General features: G+C 36.8%; 1 protein-coding gene across 2 annotated transcripts in view; it reads right to left on the bottom strand.

The window, feature by feature from the left end:
- The window catches only part of KHDRBS3 (KH RNA binding domain containing, signal transduction associated 3), an 89,502-nt gene that overhangs the window by 35,326 nt on the left and 40,855 nt on the right, over positions 1-13,321 (bottom strand). For both annotated transcript variants that reach the window (XR_005979284.2, XM_002190094.6), the window contains exon 5: positions 8,126-8,265. Coding sequence is in view for 1 of the 2 variants with exons in the window: in XM_002190094.6 (XP_002190130.2) it covers positions 8,126-8,265 (140 nt within the window). In the remaining variant the exon portion in view is untranslated. The remainder of the gene's footprint in view (positions 1-8,125; positions 8,266-13,321) is intronic.

Below are 13,321 nucleotides of genomic sequence, written 5' to 3'. Positions count from 1 at the left end.
AGAGGTAAAATCTGTGAGAAATTTGCATCATTTACTCTCTTTTTAATAGGACATCTAAAACATTGCTAATAGACATCTCCTTTTTAAGGAGATAATTTCAACCCATGAGCTATAATTGAGTCTGAATGACTGCTACTGGCAAATAGAATTGCTCCAAAGAAGTCAGACCCTTATCATACACTCTAACAGATACATAGAAGGAAACAAGGCAGAAGCTCTACCCTATCTTTCTACCTACCAAGCCATTATCTAATTAATCTCAAGACCAATAATTGAGTAAAAATGTCCTGATTTCAGTAGAAATTTCCAACTTGAACAGTATGACGAAGATCCAGATTTGGCCTCATGATTTCCTATCCCATTTCATACAAATCATATAATTTCACATCAATAAATGAATCAGAAATCATGGCAGTCATTTTACCACAAGTAAGTAGTATTTCAAAAACTGCATCACTGAATGAGGAATGCAAAAAATGTAAAGATACAACCAGGATAGATTTTAATTATTTGATTACTGATCAAAATACAGTTACAAAGTATTTTAAATGAGCCCAGAGAGGAAATGATTTTAAACTGTGCTTATGACTTGGTTTTGGCTAATCTGTAGAATGCCTCCTCAGGACAGGGTACCAGCTGCTTATTTGACTTCATTGTAGTGGGGGAAGGGGTGAGCAGTGAAGTTTCCAGACACAGCCTGCTGAAGTAATATAAAGAAATAGCAAATGTGATACTTTCCAGGAGAAGCCAGAGAAAGGGAAATGAACCTAGTGGCATAGACTATAGTCAATACCAAGTCAAGAAAAAAGGTCAGTAAAAAGATTCAATAATCATTAGGCATAAAATCATGACAGAATCCTTCAGGCAGGGTGCAAGTGAAAGCAGGAAATGGGATAGGCTGAAAAACACAGAAAAACATTTAAGGGAAGAAAAAAGTAGTTTTTCAAGCTAGTATAAATTTATTCTTGAGAAGTAATTAGAAAACAGATCCATGTGATGAGGTCTTTTCTGCATTTCAAAAAACAGTTAATAGGATTGGAATGGTGATGGGCAGGAAATAGTATTTCTCTTGTATTATGAGATCATTTATGATCTTAATTTTCATAACTTTGTTCATTCCTCCTACAGGATCTGTTAATCTGAGATGTATGATTCTCATGTTACTGCAACAGGCTGGAGGAGACTGGAAAAGCACAGAGACAGAAAACCCAGTGACAGGAGAGTTCAATCAGCACCACATGGATTTGAGTTGTATCAGGTTATGATGCTAAGAGGAAATTTTTAGAAACTGTAAATTGTTGTTTCTTGTAACTTGCATAAAAATTCGTAAATTGTAAATCCTTTTAATTTAAGAATTGTTATTTTTAAAGAAGTTATAGGGGAACTAAAGAAGCTTGACTACATTTACAATGAACAGACTCAAAAATATGGAGGAACCACTTGAACAGGAACCCTTGCACACCTTTGCAAAAACAACAGACCTGTTCAGGTATTGCTTAATTTGAAAAGGGCAGCTACATAAATTATAATTAAAAATGCTTAAAAGAGTAAAATGTATGTATATGGTATGGGGAGACAGCAATTCTGTGAGACGTCAGAGCAAATACACAATTATCAAAAAAGAAAACTTGAGAAAGGGCAATAGGAGTTCAGTAAGGCTAGAACAGGTTTTAAAAGAAATATCACTTGAAAGGCTGAACCCAACTCTAATCTCAAAAGAAGAATCCTGATAATACAAAATACTCAGGAAAGCAGGTCCAAATAACTGAAGTTCTTCAATTGTCCCAGAATCAGGAAACCTCCCAGAGTGAGCCTCAATCACCAGTGCAGATCAATTTGTATATATGAATCTCTACATGCACATGTACATTAAAATTTTGCTACACAATCAAGAATAACTGAACAAGTTTCTCATAGTAGAGCTGTTCTTAAAGTAATCCACTGGATAGTGCTGCCAATGTTTTAGAGACAAATTCCAGAACGAAAGAACAAATAAAAATACATGCACTATTTTTCAATAAACTGCAACAGAGGTTCAGATGCCTACTTTAATTTGTAGCTGAATCCCAGCCTGAATGTTTTAGAAAAGAAAATTGCTAAAAAAATCCCCCCTTAGAGGAGGGGACACTTGGGAGTTAATACATACACACATATGAATCTGTATGTCTTACCAGATATATATATATATCTTATCATATAAATTTATAGATCTGCAGAAATGAATAGGTTCTGCACTGTGACTGCCTACAGAACATCTAGAATTGTTATTGGCCCAGAGGCCAGGACACTAAAACTACAATCTTAGAAAGCATAAGAGTACACATGAAACTTCGCTACTCAACTGCGTGTGTTCACAGATTTGTTTCCTAAATCAGCTTCTTTCGTAATTGAAAAAACCTGAACATAAAATAACTGGAGGTGCATCAGAATCTATGTAAAAGATGATGAGCAGTCTAGAACCGTTCACATATCAGCAAAAATTAAGTAGATTACAGCACCTCATACTACCAATGATAACTGAGGCTTATCTAATGGGTCCAACAGAAGCATCAGAGGAATGGAGAAGGCAGAGGAGTGCCCTCAGCACAATCTACACCTTTCTCAAGGGGAGCAGTGGAACAGGAGGTGCTGGGCTCCTCTCTGGTGACCAGACACAGGACTGAACAAAACTGAATGAAGACGATTTTGAAATTTCATTCTTTCCTGGACTTCTCATCTCTTAATCAACTACTTTTGAGGGGTATCCATCTGCTTCCAATGCCTCTGAAGAAACTGCACAGAGGGTCTGTTCTCTACCCTTTCCCTTCTACAACTATCTCACCTAAAATTGAAAGAATCTTTGTGCAACTGCTAATAATTAGAACAATTATTCTACATATTTTATCCCAGCTCTATTTAATCACAGAGATACCTTACCATCAAATCAAACTGCTCATGGACCACTTCCACTGCTTGCTTCTTTGCCCAATGACATCCTTCTGCAAGCCAAATTTCAGGTGCCACCAACTCCCCTTGTCTTTGCTACGATACTGATTAGTTTTATTTCCTTTACAAAACCTTTGTAATGAGTTACACATTATCAAAGTTGGTTTGTCAGCCCATTGTCAGCCTTGACTACCAGCTCATTTTCTAAAAAGATTTCTTACAGGGACAGAGGTGACAGGACTTCAAAAGCACTAATCTAATCATTGATTCCCACTGAAATAGTATTTTACCAACTTACACAACTTAGATACTTCCTCTTTGGCCTTTGTTAGCAATAACATTTGACATTTCTACTTTCTAGTAGTCCCACAGAGTTTCTAGGATTTATTTCCAGCAAGCTACACTTACTGTCCTTGCCCACAGTAGCAGGTACAGCATCTCACTCACACTCATCTCCAGCAGCCCTCAGCAACAGCCACTTCCACCATTTCATTTAGCACTTTCTCTGCTCTAGAATCACACTGATTTTTATTTCAAGTTTAACCTTTCACTGGATGGCTAAATTGGTAAAATTATTCTGATCATGAAATCCCAACTAGAGTCAGTTCACAGCTTTTCTTCACTTTTAGTGAAATAAAAAATTGGAACAGTTTATGGTATGAAGATCCTTTTCACTATCTCCCCCCAGAAACATTACTTGGAAGAATAGCTTAAAAAAAAAATACTTGTGAAATTTAGGACCAGTTCTTGAACACTACATTATTCCATGAGGAAACACTTGAAATTCTTTAATTTTAGCATTTATAGTTCAATATATCTGCAGGCATTTACACTGTTCAATAAATAGATCTAACAAATTTACCAGATGCTGATATATTATCTTCATTTGAGCACAGCCAGCTACATTCAATGTTCCTCAAACAGTAAATATTTTTGGTTTATATTAAACATTGGAAAAATAGCAGCTGTTATTTCAGTGCTGGCATTTTAAAATACTAAAACACTGATATCCAGATACAACTCAGAACTCAGATTCCTGACCTCTCATCCTTTTTACAAAACTAAAACAGAACACAGTGAACATTAATAATATCTGCCTTTGGCCTAGATCCTGAACTGGCTTTGTCAAATATTTATTTTGTGCTACAGAATCTTTTGCACTTCACTACCTACATGTTCTCAAGAAAAAGTGATTCTTCAATAAAAGAAACCAGCTCATTCCAGACATGGCAGGAAAGCAGCTGGAGTTGTGAACACACAGCAGCAGTGATCCACATCAGCTCATCTTCTAACATGTAAGACAGCAAGTTCTAACTCAGTTTCTGTAGCAATTTTATTTTTCCCCAGACAGTGACAGTCATTCAACCATTAGGATCCCAGCCATGCATAGACTGAAATATGAACAATAAATGGAAAAGTAAAAAAACCCTCCACACCCCTTGAAAGCATAAACAGAAACTATTGTTTTCAAATACAATCTCTCTTAATCTGGGGGTGAACTCAGCCAGCTCTACCTTATTGTGGCCTTTCAATAACTAAATGGAGCTGCTTGTAAGAAAAAGAGAATAATTTTATCAGGGTCCCTTCTGATAGGATGAGGAACAACAGCTTTGAATTGAAGAGGGCAGGTTAAGATTGGAAATAACGAAGGAATTTTTGATGAGGGTGGTGAGAACACTGGAAGAGGTTTCCCAGAGAAGCTGTAGATGTCCCATCCCTGGAAGTGTTCAAGGCCAGGGTGGGACTTTGAGCAACCTGGTCTAGGGGAAGTTGTCCTGCCCATGGTAGGGGGGTGAAATAAGATGGTCTTTAAGGGTCCCTTCCAACCCAAACCATTCTGTGATTCTAGCACTGTTTTCTAGCCATAAGTGACATGAAAAGGTTCCCCCTCTTGCCATCCTAAGGTATCAAGGAACTTTTAGCCGAACTCTCTGACTTATTATTATCATCCTCTAGAATTTAACTTTTCTAAAACATCTCAGTTGGAGACACAAATGAGTGATCCTTGAATCTTATTTTTATTCTTAAAATAGTATGAAGTTTTAGAGAGAAATGCTGCTTTAGTTGCAAAACCTCCTTAGAGGTGTACATTAACATGTATAGTCATGGAAAGGTTGGGGTTGGAAGAGACCCTAATGATCATCAAATTCCAGCTCTGTTGCCATAGGCAGGAACACCTTCCACTAGAAGGTATATGTGTATTTTAAGTCTTTAGTTAAGCAGCAATCAAAATTCACATTTTGGTTGCTATCATTTATAATGCACTGATTCAGGATGGGAATACACATGCACTAAAGAAACATTGATACCTAAAGAGTTACATTTTCTAGTTTCACACCATAACAGCATCACATTAAGCACCAAGGATCCTTCTAAGCTTGCTATCATAAATTAAAAAGCAACTGGTATGATCATTTTATACAGTTGCCTCCAGAAAAGAATTTAAGATAAGAAAAACAAAGGAATATAAACTGGACTTTCATCACTTTCCCTTCTTGTTGTAGAGAAGAGGGGTTATGTCAAAATGGTTTAAGTGCTCAGCATGAACACTACAGAAAATAGAAGTGCTGTGATTAAATCTGAAGGTCATCTTTAACAGTATTAGGGACAAAACTTGGGGCAAGGTGGGGGAAAAGGAAAGAGCTATAGGAAGCAGCTGTATCCTCTGAGATCAATGATGAGAAAAAAACATTCCTGAATGTAAAGCTCACAACACACACAGCTCTTCCAGAACAAATTCCATCCAAAAAACCTTACGCAGCTCTAGAGTAATAAAAATTTAGTCAAGAAAATCAGGAACAATCCAGAAAAATGAATAGAGATGCTAAACCCCAACCATTAGGAAATTACTTACAACACACAGGAATGTCTGCACATAAACTAGAATTTTTGTATGCAAAGATAAATGTACTGTGTTCTATAAAATAAAATTTTGTTATGGAGCTAAAAATAGATTTAATCAGATGTATTATATTGTGTCTGATGAGGAGCAAAAAAGGCATAAATTAGTACTTTTTTAACTGAAAGTATTCAGGAGTAATAGAGGTTTCAAAAGTGGGAACTTAAACACACTCAACAGGATGTTTCATGTATAAAGGGTGGTAACATAACAGCATTCTGCAGATTACAAAGAAAGGTTAGGATCAAGGTTTTAAACTTCATTTTGCAAATCTTCTGAGGCTTTGCTTCAACTTCTCCTGGATATCTCAGGGATGCTGCCTATTGAAACTGTTTTATCCAACTCTGAGACAAAGCCTTTAAAGCTTTGCTTCAACAAAAGTATTATTTGTTGAAATGCATTTCTGCTAAAAAAGAATCAGAGCATTATAACTGAGTTTGAGATCTTCAGCTCAATGGCTGTAGAATCTCAGTAGCAATAGAATTGAACTTCACTTAAGGAATATGCTAACAGAGCACTTCAATTTGAGAGAAAAGTCTCTTGGAGTTTAAGACAAGCCTTGAAGTTAGGGCAAGTCAAACAGACAGCCTTTAACTTTCCTTTAGAATATATGTGAAAAATAGTGATGACAAAACCACAGTCTTTTACTGTTATATCCAAATCAAACACTAATAGCATTTAAATTTACCCTGAAAACACTTCAATAGTTGTAAGACCAACTCTGTGGGATTCTGTAAGCTCTGTAACAGTGTACCTCTTGCATAAAATGAAGATTTGGAAAAATAATTTATCAAAGTCCAAAGGACAGAACTCATGATGTTAGAAATGTAGTACTCTAAAAAACTACTTACATATGCACATACTAGGTATTAACAGTGTAAATTAGTTTTCAAGCTTTGGTGATAGGAAATGACCAAACAATAGCTTCTGTATCCCAGAAATATTATGTGAAGGACATGGAAAATGAAATAAACTTTAAATAGTACTGAAAATGTATCCGTACTGAGAGTCTATAGCAGAATCATTACAAGCATATATGGCAAAGTTACAAACAGCTATTTAAGAAAACAAATAAAATATCCAAAAAACCCCAAACAAACACCAAAAAAAACCCAAAAAGCTCCAAGACCAAAGAGGTCTCCAATTTGAAAGAACTCGCATATGGCTGATGACAATACCAAGGGGTGAATCTTGGTATATAATTAACACTACTCAGAACATTAAAATCAAGAAAATCAGTATATATATTTACACAATATTACAAAATACAAGAACAATTTGATGATAGAATTTTTTCTCCCAGCACACAACCCACAGTAAGAATATTTTCTTTAAATTAAGATTCAATCTGCGTTGCATTTGAATGATTTTCAGGATACATGTATCTAAGCAGATCTGTATAAATGAAATATTTTCTTAGTGCTACATAACATGCTTCCATCTGAAATAAAATGCTTCAGGGTATTTTTAAGAAATTAGTTTATAAGAAATGCACTGAAACAAGAAATTAGTTTAGAACTTGAATTCAGAAATGCAAGTTTCAAGTTGCATTGACAAGAACTGTACACAAAACAGAAGATCACCACAGTTAACAGTCACACTTAGGTGCTGCAGCCACAATCCCTGTATTCTGTAACATAAACAGTTATGAACTTTATTTAGGTTTTATTTTCACTCTTCAGAACTTGAAGGAGTTTCAGCTGTCATCTCAGTACTGCAGTGAAGATGGGGGATGCTAGAGAAAAAGTAATACATCTCCTGTGATAAAGAAAACCAGCAAAAGCAGTAGACCTTGCCTACTCCCAAATCAAACAAAAGCCACTTTTCACAAAGTAAGTGCCACTCTAACAAGAAAATCCAAATTCTACATCCAGAGCACTTCTGTATCATTTCATCATGGCTATGAAAACTTAGTAGCACCATAAAAAATAAAAGCATACTGTATCAGTTGGAGATACTGCCTGAAATTCATGTCAATTGAGGTAAGAGATTTACTGCTGTGAACTCCATAGGGCCAAACACAGACTGCACCTAAGAGTAGCTCAAGGCTAGAATAAAGCTGCTCACAGTAGGACTGAACATCTCCTGTGCTGTGCACTGCTTCTTTACAAAGACAGAATTCAAGTTCCAGAAGCCCATTGTTAATTCAGTCCAAACAAACTAAACTTCCATCAATAAGTGTAGGTTGTTTCCCTGACCTTTTGCTCTTCTCTTGGGAATCCTTCATGTTGTACTTAGGGGAGAAATTGTGTTTGAAGGGAAAAGCTTGAAATACATACATTCCAATGAAATTGCACGTACCTGGACAAAGCAGGAACAGGTACTCCTCTTGCTCGCATCGATGCTTTTCCACGGACAACTGGAACTTCTGCAGTTTCTGAGCCACCATTTAAATATGTTAATTCTTGAAGCTGTGCCTGTCTGATTTCATCATTGTAGTCCTAAAACAAGGGGGAGGCAGAGTGAGATAAAAAAAATCAAATTTTTTACCCACCACTCTCAGCAAACACTGCTCCTGAAAGTTTCCTCTCAAAAAGTTGAACATTCCACTGAAAAAGTTTAATATATATAATAAGATAGGAATAATATTCAGTCCAAGCATTATTAGAGAATTCTACATAATAACTGTCATTTTTTCTCAGTTATGTTTTTCTTTCCCTTTGCATATATTTTTATGCAGCTTTACCTATTAAAATGGTAATGTTAAAATCCTGCGGAGATAGGAGGAAACCACAAAAAAAAAATCAAGATCCCATATTCCAAACCGAGATCCAGTTTGTAGTTCCAGCTGTAGAATGACTGTGTATGAAAAGCAGGAAAAAGAGGAGAGAGAGTTGCAGAAGAGCAGAGAATAAATAACACTGTTGGGAACAGCACATGAAAATGAAGGAATAGATTAAGAATCCACACTTTTAAAGTCAGGAGTTATAGAATAAACACAGGAATTCATTCAATACACACATGCACTGTTATCTAATAAGAAGAGCTCAAAAAAATTAAATTCTATAATATGTAATGGTAAAAATGCCAAGGACATATGGCTTATTTCTGTCTGCACAAATCCTCTACTCTCAAGGACTATCAAAAAAAAGTTCAGGCTTTTACACACAGAATTAATATGGTACTTCTCAAGCACAGTTTTCAGGGACCTTGAGTCAACCTCCAAAACAAGTAGAGCACACAGAAATAAAACAGACCTAACACTGAACTCTTGAAATTGAAGTATTTTTCTATCATTTCTCCTCCACTTAAAGTGAGCCAAGCAGAATGCACCCATAAAGGTGAATTAAAGATAACTATTTTACCCAAGGTGCATCCATACTGATATCAAAATATTAATAGGTGCTCCCATAGGAACAAAGGGATACTGTTGATACAACAGCTCTTCTGCAAATCCTCCCATTTAAAGAAGCAAGGTTTGTTCTAACACCACCCATTTTACAATTCAATGACAAAACAAAGAATCTGCATCTCACTGCAAATCTGAGTTTATTACTACTATTTATTCACTAGACAGGGACCAAAAGATTGTCAGGCAGTCTTAAAGACTTTGAAACATAACCATGCATTGAAAAGAGATTAAAACTTCCATGAATTCAAATCTCTCAATTATCCTTGAAAAATTCTGCTTCTACTAGACTTCTATAAATGGAAATAAAAAAGTTATCCTTTATATGCCATTGCTGAAGAAAGTTACTGATGTTAAAAGAAGAGGCATCATAACAGCATTTCGTCCAAACTGCTTTAAATAGGTTCTGAAATTTAACTCTCAACTGCCCACCTGAGATCATCTATTTAGCAGCAGAAGCAAATAACAAAAAAAAGGTCTAAAAGACTGAAATACCTGTTTCAAATGGCATAATTGAAGCTTTTGAGAAACAGAGTCCATTAAATGGCCAGGACCCAATACCTAACCAATCCATCACAAGGAGTAGACTACAAATAGGAAACTGAACACTGTTCTGGCCAGCTACTGTACAGAAACCCACTTTGTATTTTTTGTTTGTTGTTGGATCAGAATTGGCTACAAATGCAAAATTCTATGTCCTGTAGAGAACACAATGCCAAGAAACTGTATCACCAACATACAGTATCAAAGTTCTGACAGTCTGTATCAGAGGCCCTTTATAATTTCTTCACAGAACACCTTTTTCATAACTGGACCCCTGGAAAAATACCTTTGATCATTTTATACTCAATTAATTTAAACCTTTAGCAACCCAAGTGCTCGGGTTGCCACTCTGTGTTGGGTCCCTTTTCTTTTCTCCCTGATGCTTTCTCACTTTCCTGCAGCACATTACCAGACACAGCAGCAGCCTTAGGTCACAGAGAAGGGCTCCACTGTGCACAGCACAGAACAGAAAACATGGCCCTTATCACATATGCCAGAGGCAGCAGGAGGATACAGAGTGAAGGGGCAGTACAAGGCAGCCACAATAAGCTGCAGTGTTAATCCATTAGACTCTGAAATGGATTCCTCAATTAAAAGTAGCAGACGGTCAATTTATGAATACTCACTGCTGGAAACAGCACACTTCAAGTCAAATTAAGCAGACAATCTTTTCCTCACCTAGAAGATAGACATGGAAACCCTTTAAACTGCATCCCTCCTCTGAACAGCTTAGGCAGTGGCAGTACTTGAATTTCATTGAAATGCTGCTGCTGAATTTCAACTGAATAGGTGTATTCTCATTTTATGAATAAACTGCCTACCCCGACTAACTACAGTCTTATCCAGCCATGAAGGGTGCATTTACATGAAATCCATGCAAGAGATTTTCATTCCACAAAACCCTATACTTACAAGATCTAAGTAAACCTTTAAAATTTTATCTATGATTTTCACCTAGTGAGATCAACACATTGGCAGCAGCTCTTCTTGGGATCACTCCAGCTTAAGACCTTATTTCATTTGCTCACTCAAACCATTAGCAAAGCTATTTATTTGTATCATGTTAGGAGAGCTCTACAAAACCCTTTGCAGCTTTGCAAAGCACTAAAGTAGATCTTTATCCTGACAGTGAACAATCAATAATTATCAGGTTTCCAGCCACCTTTTTACACCTTACAGTTACTTGCCAGCTTACTTAAGGAAAAGTTTGAGAGTTTCCAAAGGCCACCAAGCTCTTCAAATTGCCATTAAAAGCTATTTCATCACCACATCTTATAAACCAAATATGAAGAAGCCAGGACAGGCTACAGGAAAAGGTTGTGAATTCTACTCACATTGCCATATAACTGGTATAGATTGTTCTCTCAAAGTAATTTTTATACTTTGCTTTAAAGACAAGGAAAGCAAGAAACTCTGGTAACCAACAGTAAAGGGTAATTAGTGCTGTCTCTGTCAGAAGACAAATGACTGCCACTACTCCTAAAATTAAGCCAAACCAACTAAGTTCTAATGGCCAAAACTGCCATAACCATAGAATCACAGAATGCTGGGGATGGAAAGGACCTTAAAGAGACCATTTCATTCCAACTCTCCAGCCATGGGCAGGGACACCTTCCACTAGACCAGGATGCTCAGGGCCCCATCCAGGCTGGCTTTGAAACCCTGCTATAATAGAGCAGCCAGGCGATGGTGAGGTTGAAAGTACCTGGCTTTTTGACTTGACAGAAGTAATTCTGAGGTAAGCAGTATTAAGGACAACACCCACCAATCTAATACACAAACAAGAGTACCGACCAAGGAGTCAGGCCAGAATAAAGGGAAGAACTAAAGAGTCTGGCTAATTTAAAGGAAGGTAAAAGAATATACTTAAAGTCAGAAACCGCAATTCCAGCTGCAGAACAAAGGTAAGACTCAAGGCAACATATGCACAGCCAAAAATACCCTCAAAACCAGTTTTCATTTTTTGGGTTGAATAATGTGAATAGTTTAAATGAAATTACACCACTGCAGCTGCTTGAGGTTAAATTTCAATGCAAGGATACTTGCCCGTGGTTCCAATAAGAGAAACTGAGGCATTTTTGCTATAGTCAGCTACCACAAGGATATTCTGTATGCTGCATTTTAGCAACAAACATGATGTTATGTTCAGCACTGATCTAAAAAATGAACAATAATCATATTCATAAATTGGATCTAGCATCTAAAACTGTAGGAAGTCAGAGTGACCCTACATTGTAAGGAGAATGCAAATTATGATCATAATCATATATACTCATAGCAGGACATCTTTCCTGAAATAAAACAGGTAATTCCTTAAGAAAGCTACAACAGACTTTGGAGGAAAAAAAAAAAAAAACAACAAGTTGCATTTGCCAGCAGTGAACCAAACAGTAGCTCTAGAGAGAAAGAAAAAGCTATTCCTTATTCCTTCAGAGGCTGCTGCAAGGTGGGGCAGGCAAAAAAGATTAAGGCATTTAGAGCAATTCTGATAAACTTACATTTGAAAAGCCAAAGGGAAATTAAGACAGTGTTGGCTTGATCCCACAGTTCAGCAAAGATTATGTAGCATCAGTTCAGCTCAGTATAATAAAGATGCAATGATCAAAAAATAAAGATGGAAAAGCGTATAACCACCAGTCAATGGAATTGCTCATTATCAGTCTGTAATTCTACTGGCTTAACACACTAATGACCAGGTTTTGATAAGCTTACTTCATTTATGGTAACATTAGGGAAATCAAGCTCAATGAAGAAAAATAAGACCTCTGATGAAGGGGGCATAGGGATGAAGCATATCCTTCCTTCCAGCACATGCAAAAAGCATTTATTAAATTAAACGTATTTCTAGCTAAAAAAGGCAGCTGTTTGCTGTCCAGAATAGCCAATAACTTAATTCTCCCTTATCTCTCCACACCATTAAATCACAAATCCTGTAAATAGAGTAACCTTTGAGATTATGACAGCCCAACATTCCTACAAATATTCTGTAGAGTATCCCCTGTCTGATCAGTGAGGATGTCTGAACAGTAGTACGCTCATTCACTGCTTTTCATATGCATCAAGAAAAAAGCAATTTGGAACCTGCAGACAAATGTACAATGTGATGCTTGATTTTTTATAAGATGATAACATAATATTGCTTTTTAGCTGTCCTAAAGTGCATCACTTAGTGTTAGTTCACATCAGGACACGTTCCTATGAACCTACTGACAACTGTCATTTATCATGCTTTGGTTCATACCACAGCATAGTATTGGGCCACCTGAACTGACTTCATTCAGACAAAAACAGGTCAGAAGAAACACTCAAGGAGCATACAGCTCCAGTCACCTGGAGACTTAGTTTCATCAAATAGCTTGAGTTGGAAGAGACCAAGAGAGATCATTTCAGTCCAAATCCTGTCCCTACACAGGACACCTCTAGAGTCCCACCATGTGCCTGAGAGTACTGTCCATTTCTTGAACTCTGCCAGGCTTAGTGCTGTGACCATTTTCCTGGAGAGCCTATTCCAGTGCCCAGCCACTCACTGGCTGGTTTCATAGATGTGGACTAGGTTTGGTACAAACTATAAGTCCCAAAATACACACAGGAGCACTGTTAAGTCA

The sequence above is a fragment of the Taeniopygia guttata genome, chromosome 2 (assembly GCF_048771995.1).
Source record: "Taeniopygia guttata chromosome 2, bTaeGut7.mat, whole genome shotgun sequence".
NCBI classification, from domain to species: domain Eukaryota; kingdom Metazoa; phylum Chordata; class Aves; order Passeriformes; family Estrildidae; genus Taeniopygia; species Taeniopygia guttata.
The sequence above is the reverse complement of the archived record's forward strand: the minus strand, read 5'-3'. Positions and strand labels throughout refer to the sequence as shown.